Raw genomic sequence first — 24,415 nt, forward strand, 5'->3', positions numbered from 1 at the left:
CGTCACCTTGTAAGCCGCCCCTCATAAACACACTTTCGAACTAGCGCTGCATCACAAACACAGATGGTTGTGTTCTCACTGGAATCTAGGAGCAAGTAGAATATAAATGGAAAAACTTTTGAACTGGATTATGGTACAGATGCAACAAAAATTTACAAACATGGCAATCATTATGTTACGCTGGGGTTGCATAGTTATGCACTGGTCGTTACCCCAAGATGCAGATGGACGTTTGAATGCAGCGTGCAGGTAAGAAAAAGGGTTAGTCATCACTAGGCAAGAATGCAAAAAATAGGAACGTGGAAGCTATAGAAAAACTAGCAGAGTAAGGAGCAAAAAACCAACGTCTCTTGTTGCATGAAGCAAACAAAACAGCCATTCAGAGCGTGGCGAGAGGCAGGACTAAATAGCTCTCTAGTCTCCACTACTAACCAGAGGCAGGTGAACATAATCAGCACCCATGGCAACGAGGAACACAAACAGGGGTGCTCAAACAGAAACAAGGAAATCCTAAATTTAAACACAACATCATCCACAGATCATCACACATCATGCACTTTATGGATCATAGATGTCATTCACTTTCATTTTAACAGTGCATTAAAGTTGGGATATATTACTGCAAAGCCTTAAGGCAAGGGTGTTCAAAGTGTGGCCTGGGGGCCTTTTTTTTTAAATTCGCATTGTAGAAATACAATTCTAGAAAAACTCAATGTGCTTTTCATGATGGTATCCTTACATCACACTCAAATTTATAAGCGCAGGCCAAAATTCACCGCATGCCTTTGGTAAATGCGAGAAGAGGTTTTAAAATAATTAGCGCATGCTTGCCTTTACCGCATGCCTTTGGTCAACGCAGGAGTGAGAAGAGATTTTAAATCAATTAGCGCCCCGACGGCAATTAAAGGAAATACTGTATGTTTACATCTGGTTTTTTTTTAGATCTGATTTTTTTTACAGCTGACTGTTTACACGGCAAGTACAATCAGACTCCCGTGTAAACGAGCTCAGGCCCCAGTGTGGCCCCCAATGTGGTCTCGACGTCACTTGAATGCGCAGTGCGATAAAATTAAAGCCAAGGAAGTTGACCGGGAGGAAGTCGCTACTACTACAAAAAAAATAAAAGTCGCTACACATTAAAAATGTGTGTTTTTTTACGTGAAGGTAAATTAAAGTAATCAAAATGTATGAATGGATGTATATAGTGTGATATAATTGGGAGGGTTCTAATCTTGGGCTTCACGGTGGCAGAGGGGTTAGTGCGTCTGCCTCACAATACGAAGGTCCTGCAGTCCTGGGTTCAAATCCAGGCTCGGGATCTTTCTGTGTGGAGTTTGCATGTTCTCCCCGTGACTGTGTGGGTTCCCTCCAGGTACTCCGGCTTCCTCCCACTTCCAAAGACATGCACCTGGGGATAGGTTGATTGGCAACACTAAATTGGCCCTAGTGTGTGAATGTGAGTGTGAATGTTGTCTGTCTATCTGTGTTGGCCCTGTGATGAGGTGGCGACATGTCCAGGGTGTACCCCGCCTTCCGCCCGATTGTAGCTGAGATAGGCGCCAGCGCCCCCCGCGACCCCGAAAGGGAATAAGCGGTAGAAAATGGATGGATGGATGGGTTCTAATCTTTTAATGCAGACCTGGGAAAATTAAGGCCCGGGGGCCAAATGCGGCTTTTCAACCTGGCCCGCCGGACATTCCCAAATAATTTTTTTAGATCTTTAAGATAGAAAGTGCAGCTGTCATTATGATGTGCAGTCGTCCGTAAGTCTTGAACTATACAAAATATTTCAATAGTTGGAATCTGCGCTTTTGGATGATACACCAGTTACTATGGTCATCTAATTAGTTACTATGGTAATCTAACTTGTTACTATGGTAATCTAATTAGTTACTATGGTATTCTACTTAGTTACGATGGTCATCTAATTAGTTACTATGGTAATCTACGTCACAGCAGCTCAGACGAGGCACCAAGCAGTGTGGGCGGGAAGCATTTCCACAGACGCAGAAGGAGACTTTCACAACAAAGTTCTAAAGCTTAGTGATGTATCAGATATATCAGATAGTAGGTGGGTTTATTTTGTACCCTTCGTGTTCATATGTCACTGTTTCTTGCATTTTTGTTGCGTTTCTTTTGATTTTAAAATGTGTCGACCGAAAGGGGGTGTGACGTTCATATTTTGTCAATATTCAGTGTTTTATCCTTCGTAGAAAAATGTCAATTTCCTTTACGTTTTTAAGGCGGTCTGTCATAATGTTTTTAGCATTCAATCAGACATTATTGTGAGGTTTTGTATTAGTGTTCCTAAAAATCGATATATCGGCCCCCGGACACATTTTCTTTTCACTAAATGTGGTCCTCGAAGTCAAAATAATTGCCCAGGCCTGTTTTAATGGCTGTTAAATAGAGGAGACACGGACATCAGCAATGAATCTTTCCCATCGTCGCCCTCCTCCCTTACTGGTTTTCAAGTTAGCCGGAACGAAACGGAACGTTTATAAAATGTTAAAAAAATGTCAATTTAAATGGATTGTTGATGCACCTTGTGTCACATTGAGTTGGTGACGAACCCCAAGATGCAGAGAAGACGGCAGGCATTGTGCGGGAAAACATAATTTAATCTTCAAAAATATATGTAAAACAAACCAAGAACTAAGAGACAGGAAAACTGGAAACAGGAACCAGTAAACATAAAAACTGGAAATACAAAACAAGGAGCTAGGAGACAGCAATCTGTAAATAGAGATAGCAACTGACAGGAACAGTTTACCACAATGACAAGTGGTAACGACAATCAACCGGTAGGAGCGACAATAATCCAGCCCTGACTGGAGGACAAAGCAGGTCTAAATAGCAGCTGGCTGATTGACACCAGGTGTGGCCAGGTGCCAATCAACCACAGCTGAGGGGACACAGCACTCAGAGAAACAAGCAGGAAATAAAGACAAAATAAAAGCGCTAACAAGAAACGAAGTCAAACGCAGAGGAACAACTAAAACATAGCCAAACTTTCCAGGAGAAGCCTGACACCTTGGAAGAAACATGGTTATTTAAACAACAAAAAAGCCGCAAACCGTGCATCAAAATTCTCCGTTTAAGCCGGAGTGCAAGCCCTCCTAAAGTGGTTGACATCTTTTTACACTCCGTTTGCGTTTACACCCCTGCAGTAAATGCTCTCATGATCACGTCCCAGGAGAGACCCTCGAATCATGTACTCTCTGCCACGCCAGTGGGCTATTTATTTTGCTTCCTAGTTTTGGTGACCCGCCCTATCTTGTCTCCTGTAATGTTTTGCCCTTATCTGACCCATCCCCCGTCCCTAACACCAACCTCCCCTGATTTTGCATGGGTCTAGAATTGCTACTGCTACAAAAAGGAGCAACGCTACTGTGAACTGTAGTTAAACTACGCAGCGTTGTGTTGCGTCGGACCAGTTCTTCCTCCCAGGGAATCTAAGTTACTGGTCAATCCCAAGTTCTTTTGATGACATATATGCTGAGTAAGAAGGACCATCGAGACAGAATTGGAATATTTTCAAGTTTTACCAAAGCTTTAGGAGGTCAACTTAACCGATACATTCATATCGGCTTCTCTAGTTGATCTGGCATTCCAAGGGAAAAACACACTCTTTTCACACAAAAGATTGCCCCCCTCCCCCTCCTCTCAACACCATAAGGTGAGAGAGACGTGGGGGTTGTCTTCACATTCCGATGGTTTACGACACTAACCTGGCCTCTGAAGACAAAGAGAGACTGGTAGAATACACAAAGGAAAAGTACTAGCTAATCTAAACATGGCTATGTAAAAAGGAATAACTCTTAAACATATCAGCATCCTTCAACAGTTGCCACCTGTTGTGTTGAGATGGGTTTAGCTGCAACCGCAGACGCTCTAAGTTGCGCTCCACAGGGGTGACCACAACGGAAGCGAACCGTGTCTTAACCATGCCTTTCTCTCTTGGCACCTGGTGGAAGCGGTCGCATTGCCTCCCTCTCTGTTTCTGCCCGCTTGGCTATATGCCTTGTCTTGTCCATACTTTTCTGAGCCTCTTTCTCTGGGCTATTCTCCGAAATCTCAACACCTAACATGGAATTGATCAGCTGGACTCTGGACTCAATTGATAAGGAAAAGTGCTTCGGGGGAGCCTGGCTGCCCTGACGGAACTATCGCTGCAGTGTACGTGAGAGACTCGTGGGAGGGATGGAGAATCCCGTGCCTCTCTGTGCTTGCTGTCGAGGACAAGGAAGACATCTATCTATTTGGAACTGTGATCGCAGGGCATCTGCTGATTGGGCTGGGAATTGCTTTGGCGTATCGTCAAATTCGAAAGACGATGGCAGCGGTTCAAGATGCTCAAAGGCTGCCCGCAGCATTGGAAGGCATGGATCGGGCTGTGAGGATCTGTCCGCTGGTTTGGAAAACAACAATGCTCAGCTATGATTCGACTCCCTCAAATGGCCTTTGACGCTGCTCTCAACAGACGAAGGCTGTTCTGAAAACATCCCCTGGAGGACATCACAGTGATAGCGGCTCTGACATCCCTCCCTTCCTCCAACAACACTTGGGAGTTTAACTTTGCTCGTATCAGCATCCTTCAACAGTTGCCACCTGTTGTGTTGAGATGGGTTTAGCTGCAACCACAGACAGTCTAAGTTGCGCCCCACAAGGGTGACCAAAACGGAAGCGAACCGTGTCTTAACCGTGCCTTTCTCTCTTGGCACTTGGTGGAAGCGGTCGCATTGCCTCCCTCTTTGTTTCTGCCTGCTTGGCAATATGCCTTGTCTTCTCCATACTTTTCTAAGCCTCTTTCTCTGCGCTATCCTCCGAAATCTGAACATCTAACATGGAATTGATCAGCTGGACTTTCGACTCAATTGATAAGGAAAAGTGCTTCGGTGGAGCCTGGCTGCCCTGACGGAACTATTGATGCAGGGTACGTGAGAGACTCGTGGGAGGGATGGAGAATCACGTGCCTCTCTGTGCTTGCTGTCGAGGACAAGGAAGACATCTATCTATTTGGAACTGTGATCGCAGGGCATCTGCTGATTGGGCTGGGTATTGCTTTGGCGTATCGTCAAATTCGAAAGATGATGGCAGCTGTTCAAGATGCTCAAAGGCTGCCCGCAGTATTGGAAGGCATGGATCGGGCTGTAATCTGTCCGCTGGTTTGGAAAACAACAATGCTCAGCAACGATTGGACTCCATCAAATGGCCTTTAACGCTGCTTTCAACAGACAAAGGCTGTTTTGAAAACATCCCCAGGAGGACATCGCAATGATAGCGGCTCTGACATCCCTCCCTTCCTCCAACAACACCTGGGAGTTTAACTTTGCTCGTAATGCCAGGCCAACACAACACCCTCAAGAATGGGGGTATGCACACACCCACACCTTTGCCTCACCCCTACTGGAGTGAGGCAAAGGTTGTGTTATGTTTATGCTATGTTGGAACACGAAGCAGCTTCGGGCCGGATGCCCGCAATCCCATTTTCCTCGTCTCGAACTGTATATTGTAATATATATATATATATATATATGTGCTTTGCTATCAAGTTTTTTTTTCTTCACTCCATCAGTGAGAGCCCAGTCTGAGAACAACTTCTTTTTTTTTTTTTTTTTACTCATCCTCCCCCAGCTTTCCTGTTCAGTAACCCTGTGCAATGTTTGTGTAATGTAGAACGGCTTTGTGCTTAAAACAAAATGTTGTTGTACTTGTGCAATGACAATAAATATCATTCCATTCCAGGACATGCCCACAGTGGCGCTGACAACGCGAGAGTGGACATTTGATTTGTATCATGATCCAAGATGGTTGACGCAACTGACCATGGTTGTTATTTTGGTTGTTGTATGTATAACTTCTTAGGCTGATTATATGCAACCCCAATTTATCCATCCATCTTCTTCTGCTTATCCGAGGTCGGGTCGCGGGGGCAGCAGCCTCCGCAGGGAAGCCCAGACTTTCCTCTCCCCAGCCTTTTCAGCCCGAACCACCTCATCTGGGTCCTCTCGATGTGGAGGAGCAGCGAATTTACTTTGAGCTCCCCTCAGATGGCAGCGCTTCTCACCCTATCTCTAAGGGAGAGCCCCGCCACCCGGCGGAGGAAACTCATTTCGGCCCCTTGTACCCGTGATCTTGTCCTTTCGGTCATAACCCACAGCTCATGACCGCAGGTGAGGATGGGAACGTAGATCGACCGGTAAATTGAGAACTTTGCCTTCCGGCTCAGCTCCTTCTTCACCACAACGGATCGATACAGCGTCCTCATTACTGAAGACGCCGCACCGATCCGCCTGTCGATCTCACGATCCACTTTTCCCTCATTCGTGAAAAAGACTCCTAGGTACTTGAGCTCCTCCACTTGGGGCAGGGTCTCCTCCCCAACCCGGAGATGGCACTCCACCCCAATTTATTTTCAATTTTATTTTTTTCTGTTTGCAGTGTTTAAGTACCCCTAGCTGGCACAAGACATTAAAACAACATTGGGAACTTGTTGAATTAGGTCCTGACATTGGGCAACTCAACATAACGTTGAAACAACATGCTTTTTGACGACGTTTAATCAATGTTGGGTTCTGACGTTGATGTTAAGTTAAAGTTAAAGTACCAATGATTGTCACACACACTAGGTGTGGTGAAATTTGTCCTCTGCATTTGACCCATCCCCTTGATCACCCCCTGGGAAGTGAGGGGAGCAGTGGGCAGCAGCGGTGGCAGCGCCCGGGAATCATTTATGGTGATTTAACCCCCAATTCCAACCCTTGATGCTGAGTGCCAAGCAGGGAGGTAATGAGTCCCATTTTTTTATAGTCTTTGGTATGACTCGGCCGGGGTTTGAACTCCCAACCTACCGATCTCAGGGCGGACACTAGGCATCTGAGTAGGTGATGTGACTATTGAATTTTGGTAATTTCCCAACCAATATTCTACAACACAAACAACATGCTTTTTGACAACGTTTATTCAATGTCATGTTGTGATGTTGATTTGATCTTTGAAATTTGGGCCGTTACACTGGTGACATCTATTAATCAGACAAGAACCAAGGAACCAAGCAGACACAGGGTTAAATAGAGCTCATGAGGAGACACGTGTTTTGGGCTGTACTCTAGTTACAGATCCAAACAACGTTCTAAAGAACAGCCCGCGTGCCTCCTGTATTTATTAGGGAAATCCCTATTACATCATTGTGACTGAGGGAAAGGGGGGGAGTGGACTCGACACAAGATATGATAATACAAAAATGCAAATATGTTGACACTTGGTGCTATCGCCCAGTCTGTTCTTGTGCTGGTCCCAGAACAGAATGTTTGGCCTTGGCAGTCAGCATGCGGAATCTGGACAGAACACTCATAGGAACGAAAGGCAAGCAATAGTTCTGCACAAATACAGAAAAAACGCTTCAGTACGAATTGACAATACTTTATAGTAACGACCCTTAAGCATATAGTTATGATGATAATATATACATAATTATTCTAATAGTCATTTCCCAACCAACAACATGTATCCAACGTTGGACATCAACCTCTCAATTTACGAATACAACTATTTTGCAACGTTGTTTTAAAAGACAATTTTTTTCAACATTATTAAGGACAAGTGGGAGAAAATTAATTTTTTGTTAATAGCTGGTTATTTTCTATTTCAACATGTTTTATCTACACTTTTGTTAAAATGTAAAAATCACTTATTCTTCTGTTGTTTGATACTTTACATTACATTTGGACGATACCACAAATTTAGGTATCAATCCGATACCAAGTAGTTACAGGATCATACATTGGTCATATTCAAAGTCCACATGTCTCCAGAGACATATTATAAATTGAAAAAAAAACACAATAACATTTTGTGATGTTAAAAAATATCGATGTAATCATAGTAGTAATGACTAGTTTCGCTATTGTGCGTGGTATCATTACAGCTAGTGTCAGGTGTAGATCCACCAATGGGGTTTGTTTATATTGTAGTGTCCCCGAAGAGTTGGTGCTGCAGGGAACTCTGGGGATTTGTTCTGGAGTATTTATGTTGTGTTGCGGTGTAAATATTCTTCAAAAATATGTTTATTGATGTTGTTTAGTGTGGGTTCACTATATGGCACATGTTTATAACAGTGTTGGCATTGTTCATACTGCCACTCGTAGTTAAAGTTAAAGTACCAATGATTGTCACACACACACTAGGAGTGGCACAATTATTCCCTGCATTTGACCCATCACCCTTGATCACCCCCTGGGAGGTGAGGGGAGCAGTGAGCAGCAGCAGTGGCTGCGCTTGGGAATAATTTTTGGATGATTTAACCAATTCCAACCCTTGATGCTGAGTGCCAAGCAGGGAGGTAATGGGTCCAATTTTTATAGTCTTTGGTATGACTCGGCTGGGTTTGGAACTCACAACATACCAATCTCAGGGGTGTCAAACATATGGCCCGCGGGTTGGATCAGGCCCGCGAACCGGTTTCATCCGGCCCGCGGGATGAGTTCGCTCGGTATAAAAATTGGTTGAAATTTTTAAATGAAAGAAACCGCTTTTCTAAATATGTCCACTAGATGTCGCCATAGCAATTATTTGTATCTTTTCAGATGATGCTCCATATGTAAAAAAAAAAATAAACCACATGTTAGTACATCAGTCGAGGAAAATGAGCAAACTACATAAATAACATCCTGTAATTTGATTTTGATATAATATTTGGAATCATGATTAGATTAAAAATAAACACCAATGTGTCGACTGATGAACATTATTACATAATTTATTCAGAAAGTATTAATAACAACAAATAAAAATAGAATATTATAAACCGCAACATGTAAATGAAAAAAAAACATAATTTGTACATTTTTAGAATGTGCTTGTTGTATTTTTAAACAAAGAAGACAATCTGAAGTTGTCTTTATTTTTAAGTTATCGTGCCGTGGTTTTACCAGTCCGGCCCACCTGGGAGTAGATTTTTCTCCGTGTGGCCCCCGATCTAAACTGAGTTTGACACCCCTGCTCTAACCACTAGGTGTGACATGTATGGCTGTTGAGTAAGTATACTCATCATTCGCTCATGTGCTGTGTGTTCAAAGACAAGTTGATTGTGTCATGAGTTCATTATCGGGCACAATGAAATCTTTGGTAATTGTAGACTATTTGATTTATGACTTTCTTGTTTGGCAAAACGGAACAAACTCACCACAAAATTAACAATAACAAGATTGATTTTTCAAAAATGACTTAAAAGATTGAAAGTTTCCATCGATCCCACGTGGGTGTTTGGCATTGTCGGCGTCTGTGTCCCTTTGGACTGAGTTTTTTCTTGCCCTTGATGTGGGATCCGAGCCGAGGATGATTGTTGTGGCTTGTGCAGCCCTTTGAGACACTTGTAATTAAAGGCCTACTGGAATGAGATTTTCTTATTTAAACGGGGATAGCAGGACCATTCTATGTGTCATACTTGATCATTTCGCGATATTGCCATATTTTTGCTGAAAGGATTTAGTAGAGAACATCCACGATAAAGTTAGCAACTTTTGGTCAGTAATAAAAAAGCCTTGCCTTTACCGGAAGTAGCAGACGATGACGTCACGGGTTGTAGGGCTCCTCACATCCTCACATTGTTTATAATGTGAGCCTTCAGCCTCAAGAGCTATTCGGACCGAGAAAGCGACAATTTCCCCATTAACTTGAGCGAGGATGAAAGATTTGTGGATGAGGAAAGTTAGAGTGAAGCACAAAAAAAAAAAGAAAGAAAGAAAAAGCGACGGCTCCAGGCGGCGGCAGTGGGACCGTTTCAGATGTAATTAGAGACATTTACTAGGATAATTCTGGAAGATCCCTTAATCTTTTTATTGTTTAAATTGTGTTTTAGTGAGATTGTAAAGTCATACCTGAAAGTCGGATGGCTGTGGTGAACGCCAGTGTCTCTCAGAGAATGCGAGGAGGATATTGATATTGAAGGACTAGAAAAAAAAAAAGAAAAAAAAAATGAAGGCAATTGCATTGGGAGCGATTCCGATGTTTTTAGACACACTTACTGGAATCATTCTGGGAAATCCCTTATCTTTCTATTGTGTTGCTGGTGTTTTAGTGAGTTAAATAGTACCTGATAGTCAGAGGGGTGTGTCCACGAGTATGTTGACGCCAGTCTCTGAAGGAAGTCACGGCAGCTGCATGGACGGCGGTAAGAGGCGACATTTTACCACAATTTTCTCACCAAAACCTGCCGGTTGACAAGTGGTCGGGAACCATGTTCGCTTGACCGCTCTGATCCATAGTAAAGTTTCACCTCTGGGAATTTTAAACAAGGAAACACCGTGTGTTTGTGTGGCTAAAGCTTCCCATCTCCATCTTTCTACTTTGACTTCTCCATTATTAATTTAACAAATTGCAAAATATTTAGCAACACAGATGTCCAAATTACTGTGTAATTATGCGATGAAAAGAGACGACTTTTAGCCTTAAGCGGTGCTGAGCAAGTGTGTCCCCTCCAACCAATAACGTCACAAACACACGTCATCATTCCGCGACGTTTTTAACAAGAAACTCTGCGGCAAATTTAAAATTGTAATTTAGTAAACTAAAAAGGCCGTATTGGCATGTGTTGCAATGTTAATATTTCATCATTGATATATAAACTATCAGACTGCGTGGTCGGTAGTAGTGGGTTTCAGTAGGCCTTTAAAGGCTACATAATATAACTTTGATTGATTGATTAATTGATTGATTGATTGATTGATACTCGGATGTGTCACCTGTGTATGTGAAGTGTACACTTTGTGTGTCTGCTCCTTGACCGTGATCTCGTACAAAAAATTATTGGATTCTGTGTCCGTTTTGCCGTGCTATGGATGCAGAGCCGAGAAAAACAAAAAGTGAAGTGAATTATATTTATATAGCGCTTTTCTCAAGTGACTCAAAGCGTTTTACATAGTGACACCCAATATCTAAGTTACATTTAAACCAGTGTGGGTGGCACTGGGAGCAGGTGGGTAAAGTGTCTTGCCCAAGGACACAACGGCAGTAACTAGGATGGCACACGCGGGAATCGAACCTGCAACCCTCAAGTTGCAGGCACGGCCACTCTACCAAACGAGCTATGCCGCCCAAAAAAAAAAGAAAAATAAGCAGAACGTGAGGTCTCATGCTTGATGGTGGTCCACATTTTCAAGTTCCGAAACAAAATTTGTTTTGAATTCCAGATTTTCTAAAACCACAGGGGTGACTTCAGACGTTAAACTTGAGTTTTCAATGTTTTTGAAACCTTACCTTACTGAATAAAAAAAATCTCAGGAGACAAGCAATCCTCACTTCAAGTGGCCTCTTTCATCTCCTTATCAGAAAGTCCACTCTCGTCTCCTCCGGTGTCCTTTTTCCTCCTTTCATGCGTCCTTTTCCCTTTCTTCTCTCTTATCTCTTCCAGTCCTGGCGACCGAGTGCAGGTTACTGACGACTCCAACGAGGAGTGGTGGAAGGTGGGTGCGATATGAAATATGTATGATGTGGTGCTATCACGGTATATGCCTGTGTTAGAATGTGGCGTTGTGTTGGTAGCACCTGCTCGGCCTGCATGCAAACTCAACAAAAACTTGTCCGCTGAAGATGAATTGAAAGACTAGAACCGTAGAAACCTTGCAGCTCTCTATTGAGTCTCTAATGCAGTGTTTTTCAACCTTTTTTGAGCTTTTGGCACATTTTTTTCATTGGAAAAATCCAAAGGCACACCGCCAGCAGAAATCATTCAAAAATTGAACTCGATATTGACATTAAAAGTCATTGTCGCAATTGTTGAATATGAATTTAAACCATAACCAACCATTTCATGTCATGTACGCATGTACTTTGTGGACGCCATCTGTGCTCCACACGCCGTAAGTCTTTGCTGTCGTCCAGCATTCTGTTTTTGTTTACTTTGCAGCCAGTTCAGTTGTAGTTTTGTTCCCTAAACTTCAATGTCTTTTTTTTCAGGGGCACTCAACTTTTGTTTATTTTTGCTTTAAGGATTAGATACCTTTTTAGACGCTGTCGTCTTCATATTGTGATCATGACAAACCATGTTCCGTATGTCTAGAAAGCTATTGGCTACCTACTGATATGGAAGAGAATAACATGGTTACTCTGCCGAGCTCTAGACCAGTGTTTGTCAACCTTTTTTGAGCTTTTGACACATTTTTTTCATTGGAAAAATCCAAAGGCACACCGCCAGCAGAAATCATTCAAAAATTGAACTCGATATTGACAATAAAAAGTCATTGTCGCAATTGTTGAATACGAATTTAAACCATAACCAACCATTTCATGTCATGTACGCATGTACTTTGTGGACGCCATCTGTGCTCCACACGCCGTAAGTCTTTGCTGTCGTCCAGCATTCTGTTTTTGTTTACTTAGCACCCAGTTCAGTTGTAGTTTCGTTCCCTAAACTTCAATGTCTTTTTTTTCAGGGGCACTCAACTTTTGTTTATTTTTGCTTTAAGGATTAGATACCTTTTTAGCCGCTGTCGTCTTCATATTGTGATCATGACAAACCATGTTCCTGATGTCTAGAAAGCTATTGACTACCTACTGATATGGAAGAGAATAACATGATTACTCTGCCGAGCTCTAGACCAGTGTTTGTCAACTTTTTTTGAGCTTTTGGCACATTTTTTTCATTGGAAAAATCCAAAGGCACACCGCCAGCAGAAATAATTCAAAAATTGAACTCAATATTGACAATAAAAAGTCATTGTCGCAATTGTTGAATACGAATTTAAACCATAACCAACCATTTCATGTCATGTACGCATGTACTTTGTGGACGCCATCTGTGCTCCACACGCCGTAAGTCTTTGCTGTCGTCCAGCATTCTGTTTTTGTTCACTTTGCAGCCAGTTCAGTTGTAGTTTCGTTCCCTAAACTTCAATGTCTTTTTTTTCAGGGGCACTCAACTTTTGTTTATTTTTGCTTTAAGGATTATATACCTTTTTACCCGCTGTCGTCTTCATATTGTGATCATGATTAACCATGTTCCTGATGTCTAGAAAGCTATTGGCTACCTACTGATATGGAAGAGAATAACATGGTTACTCTGCCGAGCTCTATACCAGTGTTTGTCAACCTTTTTTGAGCTTTTGGCACATTTTTTTCATTGGAAAAATCCAAAGGCACACCGCCAGCAGAAATCATTCAAAAATTGAACTCGATATTGACAATAAAAAGTCATTGTCGCAATTGTTGAATATGAATTTAAACCATAACCAACCATTTCATGTCATGTACGCATGTACTTTGTGGACGCCATCTGTGCTCCACACGCCGTAAGTCTTTGCTGTCGTCCAGCATTCTGTTTTTGTTTACTTTGCAGCCAGTTCAGTTGTAGTTTTGTTCCCTAAACTTCAATGTCTTTTTTTTCAGGGGCACTCAACTTTTATTTTTGCTTTAAGGATTAGATACCTTTTTTACCCGCTGTCGTCTTCATATTGTGATCATGACAAACCATGTTCCTGATGTCTAGAAAGCTATTGGCTACCTACTGATATGGAAGAGAATAACATGGTTACTCTGCCGAGCTCTAGACCAGTGTTTGTCAACCTTTTTTTAGCTTTTGGCACATTTTTTTCATTGGAAAAATCCAAAGGCACACCGCCAGCAGAAATAATTCAAAAATTGAACTCAATATTGACAATAAAAAGTCATTGTCGCAATTGTTGAATATGAATTTAAACCATAACCAACCATTTCATGTCATGTACGCATGTACTTTGTGGACGCCATCTGTGCTCCACACGCCGTAAGTCTTTGCTGTCGTCCAGCATTCTGTCTTTGTTTACTTTGCAGCCAGTTCAGTTGTAGTTTCGTTCCCTAAACTTCAATGTCTTTTTTTTCAGGGGCACTCAACTTTTGTTTATTTTTGCTTTAAGGATTAGATACCTTTTTACCCGCTGTCGTCTTCATATTGTGATCATGACAAACCATGTTCCTGATGTCTACAAAGCTATTGGCTACCCACTGATATGGAAGATAATAACATGGTTACTCTGCCAAGCTCTAGACCAGTGTTTGTCGACCTTTTTTGAGCCTTTGGCACATTTTTTCATTGAAAAAATCCGAAGGCACACCGCCGGCAGAAATCGTTAAAAAAATGTATTGTGATATTGTTGTCTTAATTGTTGAATATGAATTTAAACCGTAGCAACCATGCTTTGCTATACTCGTCTCAGAGTACCGTCCCGACCTGTCACATCACGCCTTGACTTATTTTGAGGGTTTTTTTTTGCTGTTTTCCTGTTTGTAGTGTCTTACGCTCCTATTTTGGTGGCTTTTCCTGTTTTGTTGGTGTATTCCTGTTGCAGTTTCATGTCTTCATTTGAGAGCTATTCCCCACACCTGCTTTGTTTTAACAATCAAGACTATTTCAGTTGTTGCTATCCTTCTTTGCGTGGACATTGTTGTCATGTCATGTACATATGTACTTTGTGGACGCCATCTCTGCTCCACACACTGTAAGTCTTTGCTGTCGTCCAGCATTTTGTTTTTGTTTACTTTTCAGCCAGTTCAGTTGTAGTTTTGTTCTGCATAGCCATCCCGAAGCTTCAATTCCTTTTTTTTAGGGGCACTCACCTTTTTTGTTTATTTTTAGTTTCCGAACTAGATACCTTTTACCCGCTGTGGTCTTCATTTTGTGATCATGACAAACCATGTTCCTGACGTCTACTGATATGGAAAAGAATAACATGGTTACTCTGCCAAGCTCTAGACCAGTGTTTGTCAACCTTTTTTGAGCCTTTGGCACATTTTTTGAATTGAAAAAATCCAAAGGCACACCGCCAGTAGAAATCATTAAAAAATGTATCTCGATATTGAGAGTATAAAGTCATTGTCGCAATTGTTGAATATGAATTCAAACCGTAACCAACCATGCTTTGCTATACTTGTCTCAGAGCACCGTCCCGACCTGTCAAATCACGCCGTGACTTATTTTGAGTTGTTTGCTGTTTTCCTGTGTGTAGTGCCTCGCGCTCCAGTTTTGTTGGTGTATTCCTGTTGCAGTTTCATGTCTTCATTTGAGCGCTATTCCCCACACTTGCTTTGTTTTAGTAATCAAGACTATTTCAGTTGTTGCAATCCTTCTTTGCGTGGACATTGTTGTCATGTCCTGTACGCATGCACTTTGTGGACGCCATCTCTGCTCCACATGCTGTAAGTCTTTGCTGTTGTCCAGCATTCTGTTTTTGTTTACATTACCCCCAGTCCAGTTGTAGTTTTGTTCTGCATAGCCATCCTTAAGCTTCAATGCCTTTTTTTAGGGGCACTCAACTTTTGTTTATTTTTGGGTTAAGAATTAGATAACTTTTTACCCTCTGTTGTCTTCATCTTGTGATCATGACAAACCATGTTCCTGATGCTACAAAGCTATTGGCTACCTACTGATATGGAAGATAATAACATGTTTACTCCGACGAGTTCCAGACAGCATCGATACTCAACGGCACGTTATTTGCGGATTATAATTACTGGTTTGCAAAAAATATTTTTAACCCAAAGAGCTGAAATGAATCTTCCACGGCACACCAGACTGTATTTCACAGCACACTAGTGTGCCGCGGCACCGTGGTTGCAAAACATTGCTCAAATGAGCTTCCCAATGGAATCTAATGGACACCTGTTGGTGTCTTTCACAAGTCCAAGATGCACACAGCCTTTAAGAGCTGTAAATGTTGAGCATCTGCCGCAGCGTCTTCAACCAGCAGTCATTGTGGTGATGAGTGTCACATCAGTGTTTAACGTGTGCAGCAGAGCGTGCTTAAACCTGTTAACTCCGCCCCTTACGAGCTCTGAAATATATATATATATATATATATATATATATATATATATATATATATATATATATATATATATATATATATATGTATGTGTGTATGTGTATATATATGTGTGTATGTGTATATATATGTGTGTATGTGTATATATATATATGTATGTGTATATACATATATATATATATATATATATATATGTGTATATACATATATATATATATATATGTGTGTGATGACCCCCACCCAAAAAGATGCAATTGTGTAAACAATTATTTCATCTGTTAGTGCTGATTTATTGTAAGCGGATTCAACCCTCTCAGTTTTTGCCTCCATTTGCATGTTAGTGTGTCACCCACCCACACACATTCTTGTATTTTTTTTACCTTCTTGAGACCTCCGAAAAAAATGACTACCTCTTTAGGAACACCCTTTCTAGATATATAAAGATTTGTATTTACAACATTAATGATATATACAAACTGTGCAAATATGAAAAAGGTAAGCCTTTTATTTTTTATTTTATAATTTTTTGTTTGTAGTTGTTTTTTAATCTTAATTATTAATCTTAATTATTTACTTCCCCGTATTGGGGACCATGATTTATGTCCTAACTTGTTCACCGGTCCTCATATGGAAGGTACTTTCCCTTGTTGATGTCTCAAGAAGGGTAGAATACAAGAAAACACACACACACACACACACAAACACACACACTGTGCTCACTTAAAGATTGCTTTTATTGCATGCTTGTTTTGTCTCTTAGACATAAAAATGTTAAATATACCATTTTGAATGATTGAAAAAAATGTTTAAAAAAAAATCATTATTTTTTTATTCAAAATTTGAAAAAATGTTTTCTGTATATATACAATTATTCACCTATTTTTGCTCCAAAAGTAAACTTTTGATATAATCTTATTAAACATTATCCTTTACTTAATTGTTTTTTCAAAATTATTTTTCAAATAAATAAAAACTATTAAAATTCAATATACAGTATTAGGAATCATATTTTTCCACAGTTGTTTGCACTGCTTGCTTTTATTGCCTACCTATTTATTTTAGACGTAAAAATGTTAAATTCATTATTTCAAACAAATAAAAACTGTCAATATTTTTCATAAATTATTTTTTGTCCATTTCAAACCGTTAATAATAAATAGGTTGGTGTTTTTCATACCTACCATTGTTTTTTGACTTTATCAAACCTTTTCCGACATCCCACGCTAGAAAATATTAAAAGTATGTATGATTCGCATCGGATCAATATTGGTATCAGCCCAAAACACAAGGCTCCAATATCGGTATCGTGAAAGTGTTGAATTGATGGATAAAGAAACTAAGCAAAATCTCGGAAAAATATTGTAGGATTTTGCACCCTCCCCACCCAAACACTCCACAACCTGCTCAGTGGCCTAGTGGTTAGAGTGTCTACCCTGATATCGGTAGGACATGAGTTGAAACCCCGGCCGAGTCATACCAAAGACTATAAATTGGGACTAATTACTGTGACGGTTAGCTGGCATCGTGGTGCGGGTTCGTTCTCTCTATTATGCAGTCGGACTGGACACAGCGTGAAAGTAAGAAATTAGGATTTATTTATACTAAAAAACAGACTAAGAACAGAAGAACTTGCACAAGGCACTAAAAGCAAAACAAACAGAACTAGCATGGGAGCTAGAAAGAACTAAAAGCGCTAGCATGTGAGCTAGGGAACAAACAAAAGAAGCAAAAGCGCGGAAGCTAGCAAGTACAAGAAACAGTTCTTTACCACAATTTGGAAACAGCGTCGTCACCTGTTGCACGGAACAGAAATAGAATGCGAGAATGAGTAAACGGAAAAGGCAGGCTTAAATAAGGACATTAATTACGAAGCAGGTGCGCGTCAAAAACAAGAGGCAGGTGACACTAATGCGTGACTATGGCAACGGAAACAAACAGGAAGTGCCACCAGGAACTAAGGAAGACAAACACTAACAGGATGTGATACAAAATGGAACCAAAAACCAGAATATGACATGATCCGAGCAGCGGATCATGACAATTACCTCCCTGCTTGGCACTCAGCATCAAGGGTTAGAATTGGGGGTTAAATCACCAAAAATGATTCCCGGGCATAGCCACCGCTTCTGCTCACTGCTCCCCTCACCTCTCAGAGGTGTTCGAGGGTGATGGGTCGAATGCGGATGATAATCTCGCCACATCTAGTGTGTGTGTGACCATCAGTGGTACTTTAACTTTAAATATGGTGTTTTTTTAAAGGGGAACATTATCACCAGACCTATGTAAGTGCCAATATATACCTTGATGTTGCAGAAAAAAGACCATTTGTAAAAGGGTGAATTTGGCGATTGAAACGCTGTCGGAGCAATGACCTGTCACCCGTGACGTCACAACAGGAAGCAATCCGACATTTTCTCAAACACATTACACACACCAAGTCAAATCAGCTCTGTTATTTTCCGTTTTTTCGACTGTTTTCCGTACCTTGAAGACATCATGCCTCGTCGGTGTGTTGTCGGAGGGTGTAACAACACGAACAGGGAAATATTCAAGTTGACTTACGTGGAGTGTGCTAATCAGACCTCTCAATGGTCACGACATGCTAATCGATGCTAACATGCTATTTAGGCTAGCTGTATGTACATATTGCATCATTATGCCTCATTTGTAGCTATATTTGCATCCAGCCTTTCCCTCCACCCACATTTAATGCCAAACAAACACATACCAATCAACAGATTCCAGTTGCACCAGTGGTGGAAAGACGTGAAAGTTCCTCGTTTGTTCTGTTCTGTCGTAGCATCGCTACAGACGATAGCGATGCTACGACAGAGATGTATGGATATCCTGCGACACTCAAAGCAGATGCATTTCCAACGATAAAGTCTACGAAATCACAAAGGGGAGTTTTGTTGATGTTATTGACTTATGTGCTAATCAGACATATTTGCGCACAGCATGACTGCAAACTAATCGATGCTAATATGCTATTTAGGCTAGCTGTATGTACATATTGCATCATTATGCCTCATTTGTAGCTATATTTGCTTCCAGCCTTTCTCTCCACCCACATTTAATGTCAAACAAACACATACCAATCAACGGATTCAAGTTGCACCAGTGGTCGAAAGATGCGAAAGTCCCTCGTTTTTTCTGTTCTGTCATAGCATCGCTACCGACGATAGCGATGCTGTGACAGAGATGTGTGGATATCTTGCGACACTCAAAGCAGATGCATTTCCAACGATAAAGTCAACAAAATCACGGAGGTGAGTTTTGTTGATGTTATTGACTTATGTGCTAATCAGACATATTTGCGCACGGCATGACTGAGAGCTAATCGATGCTATCATGCTATTTAGGCTAGCTGTATGTACATATTGCATCATTATGCCTCATTTGTACCTATATTTGCGTCCAGCCTTTCCCTCCACCCACATTTAATGCCAAACAAACACATACCAATCAACGGATTCAAGTTGCACCAGTGGTCAAAAGATGTAATCGTTGGTTAGAAGGCGATCGCCGAATTTTTCCTCGTTGCCGCAGTCTATCGTGATATGGCTCAATAGCTTCAGTTTCTTCTTTAATTTCATTTTCCCTATCTGCCTCCACACTCCAACCATCCGTTTCAATACATGCGTAATCTGTTGAATCGCTTAAACCGCTGAAATCCGAGTCTGATTCCGAGCTAATGTCGCTGAATCTTTCTGTTCTATCCGCCATGTTTGTTTGTATTGGCATCAAGCAGTGACGTCACAGGAAAATGGACGGGTGGATATAGCGATGGTGAAACTCAGGCACTTTGAAGCAGTTTTTCGGGATATTGCGTGATGGGTAAAATTTTGAAAAAAACTTCGAAAAATAAAATAAGCCACTGGGAACTGATTTTTATTGGTTTTAACCCTTCTGAAATTGTGATAATGTTCCCCTTTAAACTGAGAGACATCAGATTGATAAATGATTAAAACAGAAGTCAAGTCTGTGTTTTTTTACCCGTAATTCCTACAAAGCGTCATTCATTTTTACCATTTACAACATAGACACTAGAGATGCGCGGTTTGCGGTCTCATCCGCCGAGTCCGCGGATAAACCGCGGGTCGGGCGGGTGACATGACGAAAAAATAGATTTTAATTAGATTCGGGCGGGTGGCGGTTGAATCATTCGGAAATATTTGATATACATGGTTCAGGAATCGGTATCCTTTATCATTTAAAGAGCCATTTAGGACCCGTGTCACAAAGTGAAGAAGACAATAAGAGACGCAATCATTCTCTAGAATGACTGCCGGCAGTTACCCAGTTAATAAGTATTAGGGCGTGCTATGAAGCCATTGGCTTTGTCGCCTCTACAACATGTACGATCTGCTTGTCAGTCCAGCATCATGTTGTGTGTGGCTTCAGCAGACACACGCACACGACTGCAAGGCATACTGGGTGACACAGAGTACACTAATGGTTGTGATATATACTATTTTAATTTTCCTGAAGGAACTCTCCTGAAGGAATCAATAAAATACTATCTATCTATCTATCTATAAACAATTTTAACACTCTTAGTAATATGCGCCACGCTATGAAGCCACACAATACAAGATTGACAAACACATTTCGGGAGAACATCCTCCGAGTAACACAACATAAACGAAACGCAACAAATACCCAGAATCCTTTGCATCCATAACAATTCCTGACTATTTTATACACCCCACTGGCAGCAAACCCCGCCGCCCCCCACCCCCGAGCGTCGGTAAGGTGGGCGGGGTTGGGGGCGCGGGGGTGTAAAATATATTCAGGAATTGTCACGGATGCAAAGGATCCTGGGTATTTGTTGTGTTGCGTTTATGTTGTGTTACTGTGAGGATGTTCTCCCGAAATGTGTTTGTCATTCTTGTTTGGTTTGGCTTCACAGCGTGACGCGTATTAGTAACAGTGTTAAAATTGTTAATATCACAACCATCAGTGAACTCTGTATCACCCAGTATGCCTTGCAATCTTGAACGTGTGATTGCGGAAGCTGCATACAACATGTTGCTGGACTAACAATCAATTTGTACATGTTGTTGAAGTTTTCAAAGGCAATGGCACTTGTCATCAGGATGAACACCATTGGATATTCGCGAGAACGGTAGCGGCTCCCATTGTCTTCTTTACTCTGGGAAATGGGTTTAAATAGCTCTTTGAGTGGTAAAGGTGACCAACCAAATGTTGGTTCGGGTGGACGGCGGGTGGATGACGACTTTGGTGATGCGGTTGCGGATGATATAATTGCCTATCCGCGCATCTCTAATAGACACACCTTTTTAGCAAATGTGTTCGAACTTTGGACGGGTACTTAGGTAAAGTAAAGGAAATGAAATATTCACCCTAAGAGTGTGCCTTCTACTTGATGGAACCACCTGCTCTGTTCTTCTCCCTCCTCCAGGGCAAGAGTGGCGACAAAGTGGGCTTTTTCCCTGCCAATTTCGTGCAGAGGGTCCGCCCGGGGGAGCGAGTGTGGCGCGTCATTCAGGGAACATCTGGCAACCGGGAGAGAGGCCACATGATCGTGAAGGAAGCGCAGGTACCGGACTGTTGTTGCCGTAGCGACGGGCAGCAAGCTGACATAAGGCAGCGTGGTGCTCGAGTGCTGCCGACACTGAGCGAGCTGCGGTTTCATGGAGTTCCGACTCTTTCTGCTTTTGCCAGATCTGCGTGGGCAAGCGAGAAGGCGGCGAGGTGTTTGTGAAGCTGAGCAGCGGCAAGAAGAGAGGCCTCGTCCCTGCCGACTCCATCGAGGAGATCTGAAGCTTCCCGCGAGAGTCGAGTCCCGAAACTCTGAGCCATCGTCTTCAGGGACCCGGCAAAACTGGACCATCCTTTTGGACCCCTGACCAGGACGTAGAAGATGAATAGTCTCCTCACTGTAAGTCTTAATGGACTCCCTGAAGCGGCTGTAGTGGACTCTTACTGATTGTTTACATTTTGGCTACAGCCGTCATTTTTGTTTTATTCTACCAATGTACCGACGTGGGAGGAGCCTGTCACCGGAACGCCACGCTTCTGTCCTTTTCCACTCCTTTGTACCCACTTGCCGTGACTCATGCAGATATGCTCCCTATCAGGACCTCCATCGCGTTCGCATGACACCTTGGCACGGACATCCAAGCTCCACCATGACTGATAATTAAAGAAAACCAAGAAAAAAACATCAATTTGCACTTCTTAATGTATTTTAAAGTACCTTTCCGATCTGACTACCGAACATGTTGTATCATGAACATTGCTTAAACCAGTGTTTTTCAACCACCGTGCCGTGGCACACTAGTGTACCTTGAGATATTGTCTGGTGTGCGCATACTTGCCAACCTTGAGACCTCCGATTTTGGGAGGTGGGGGGTGAGGGGCGTGGTCGGGGGTTGAGAGGAGGCGTTGATGGGAGCGTGGTTTGGGCGGGGCGCGTGGTTAAGAGGGGACGAGTATAATTCACCAACTCGAGTATTTCATATATATTTCATATATATATAAATATATATATATATGTATGAAATACTTGACTTTCAATGAATTCTTGCTATATATATTTATATATATATATATTTATATATATATTTATATATATATATATATATTTATATATTTATATATATATATATATATTTATATATATTTATATATTTATATATATTTATATATATATTTATTTATTTATTATATATATATTTATTTATTTTTATTTATTTATTTTTTTTATATATAAATAAAATAAATAGTTGAATCTCAGACAGCACCTATCAAATACACAGTAATAAAAACACAGTTGTTCTACTAACTGTACTGTGCTTGCTGGTTACTAAAAAAAAAAAAAAACAACACTTACCTTTCACTATTTGAGTAACCTTTGTTCTGCCATCTGCGATGAGCTGGCGACTTGTCCAGGGTGTACCCCGCCTTCCGCCCGATTGTAGCTGAGATAGGCGCCAGCGCCCCCCGCGACCCCAAAAGGGAATAAGCGGTAGAAAATGGATGGATGGATGGATGTTCTGCCATTTGCGTACTTGCGAGAGTCACTTGCCGTCAGGTGCCCAACACCACATAAATCGTTGGCCAATCAAAAACAACCCCATAACGCTATAGCCAACATTCACCAGGAGATGGCGACAGACAATCACTCTATCACAGACGGCGTCGCCATGGCTGTAACTTCCTCGTTCTTCTGCTTCGTCTCCTCGTGTGTGCAGTTTTTTATTAAAAATCCATAGATGTTGTAGCGTGATTGGGCAGACAAGCTGTTTATATAACAGGAAAGCGTACGTGAAAACAGGCTGTTCCCACTCATGTCCGCATGGAGCTAGAAGGGGCGTGAATTTCGGGAGATTTCCGGGAGAAAATCTCTTCCGGGAGGTTTTCGGGAGAGGTGCTGAATTTCGTGAGTCTCCCGGAAAATCCTGGAGGGTTGGCAAGTATGGGTGTGCGGTGGGAGATGATGTAATTCCACCTAACTGGGTTAAAAATATTTTTTGCAAACCAGTAATTATAATCCGCAAATGTGGCTGTGTTGAGTGTCTGTGTTGTCTAGAGCTCGGCATATCAGTAGGTGGCAGCAGGTAGCTAATTGCTTTGTAGATGTCGGGAACATGGTTTGTCGTAATCACAATATGCGGGAGGCAGGGTGCAGGTAAAAAGGTATCTAATGCTTAAAGGCCTACTGAAACCCACTACTACCGACCACGCAGTCTGATAGTTTATATATCAATGATGAAATATTAACATTGCAACACATGCCAATACAGCCGGTTTTGTTTACTAAATTGAAATGTTAAATTTCCCGCGCATTTTCTTGTTGAAAACGTTGCGGAACGAGGGGACATATTAGCCCCGCAACACACACGGCTAAAAGTTTTCTCTTTTCATCGCATAATTACACAGTAATTTGGACATCTGTGTTGCTGAATCTTTTGCAATTTGTTCAATTAATAATGGAGACTATAAAGAAGAATGCTGTTGGTGGAAAGCGGTGGATTGCAGCTGCCTTTAGCACCGAAACACAGCCTGTGTTTCTTTGTTTGTTGTGAAGCTTTAACACAGAGCGGTCAAGCGAACATGTTTCTCTACGTCAACCAGCAAGTTTTTGGATAGGAAAATTGTGATATTAAGTCGGCTCTTACCGGAGACTTCAGTGGATTATGGGACTTCCTCCTGCAGCTCAAAAAGGCAGCTGTGATCTTGGCTCCTCGGCTTCTCTGAGAGACACTGGCGTTCACCACAGCCATCCGACTTTCAGGTATGACTTTACAATCTCACTAAAACACTATTAAAACTATAAAAATATTAAGGGATCTTCCAGAATTATCCTAGTAAATGTGTCTAATTACATCTGAAACGGTCCCACTGTCGCCGCCTGGAGCCGTCGCTTTTTCTTTCTTTTTTTTTGTGTGCTTCACTCTAACTTTCCTCATCCACGAATCTTTCATCCTCGCTCAAGTTAATGGGGAAATTATCGCTTTCTTGGCCCGAATAGCTCTTGCTGCTGGAGGCTCACATTATAAACAATGTGAGGATGTGAGCAGCCCTACAACCCGTGACGTCACGCGCACATTGTCTGCTACTTCCGGTAAAGGCAAAGCTTTTTTATTAGC

At 41.7% G+C, this 24,415-nt stretch overlaps 1 protein-coding gene across 3 annotated transcripts in view; it reads left to right on the plus strand.

The window, feature by feature from the left end:
- Positions 1-22,148, plus strand: part of LOC133555650 (SH3 and cysteine-rich domain-containing protein 2-like) — a 90,779-nt gene extending 68,631 nt beyond the window's left edge. The window contains exons 9-12 of one of the 3 annotated variants that reach the window (XR_009807350.1): positions 11,414-11,465; positions 21,223-21,360; positions 21,486-21,702; positions 21,772-22,148. Coding sequence is in view for 2 of the 3 variants with exons in the window: in XM_061904993.1 (XP_061760977.1) it covers positions 11,414-11,465; positions 21,223-21,360; positions 21,486-21,584 (289 nt within the window). In the remaining variant the exon portion in view is untranslated. Of the gene's footprint in view, positions 1-11,413; positions 11,466-21,222; positions 21,361-21,485 lie in introns of all 3 variants that reach the window. The other 2 variants (XM_061904993.1, XM_061904994.1) reach the window with 2 other exon arrangements.
- Positions 22,149-24,415: the final 2,267 nt, after the last annotated feature.

This window comes from Nerophis ophidion, linkage group LG07, assembly GCF_033978795.1.
Source record: "Nerophis ophidion isolate RoL-2023_Sa linkage group LG07, RoL_Noph_v1.0, whole genome shotgun sequence".
NCBI classification, from domain to species: Eukaryota; Metazoa; Chordata; class Actinopteri; order Syngnathiformes; family Syngnathidae; genus Nerophis; species Nerophis ophidion.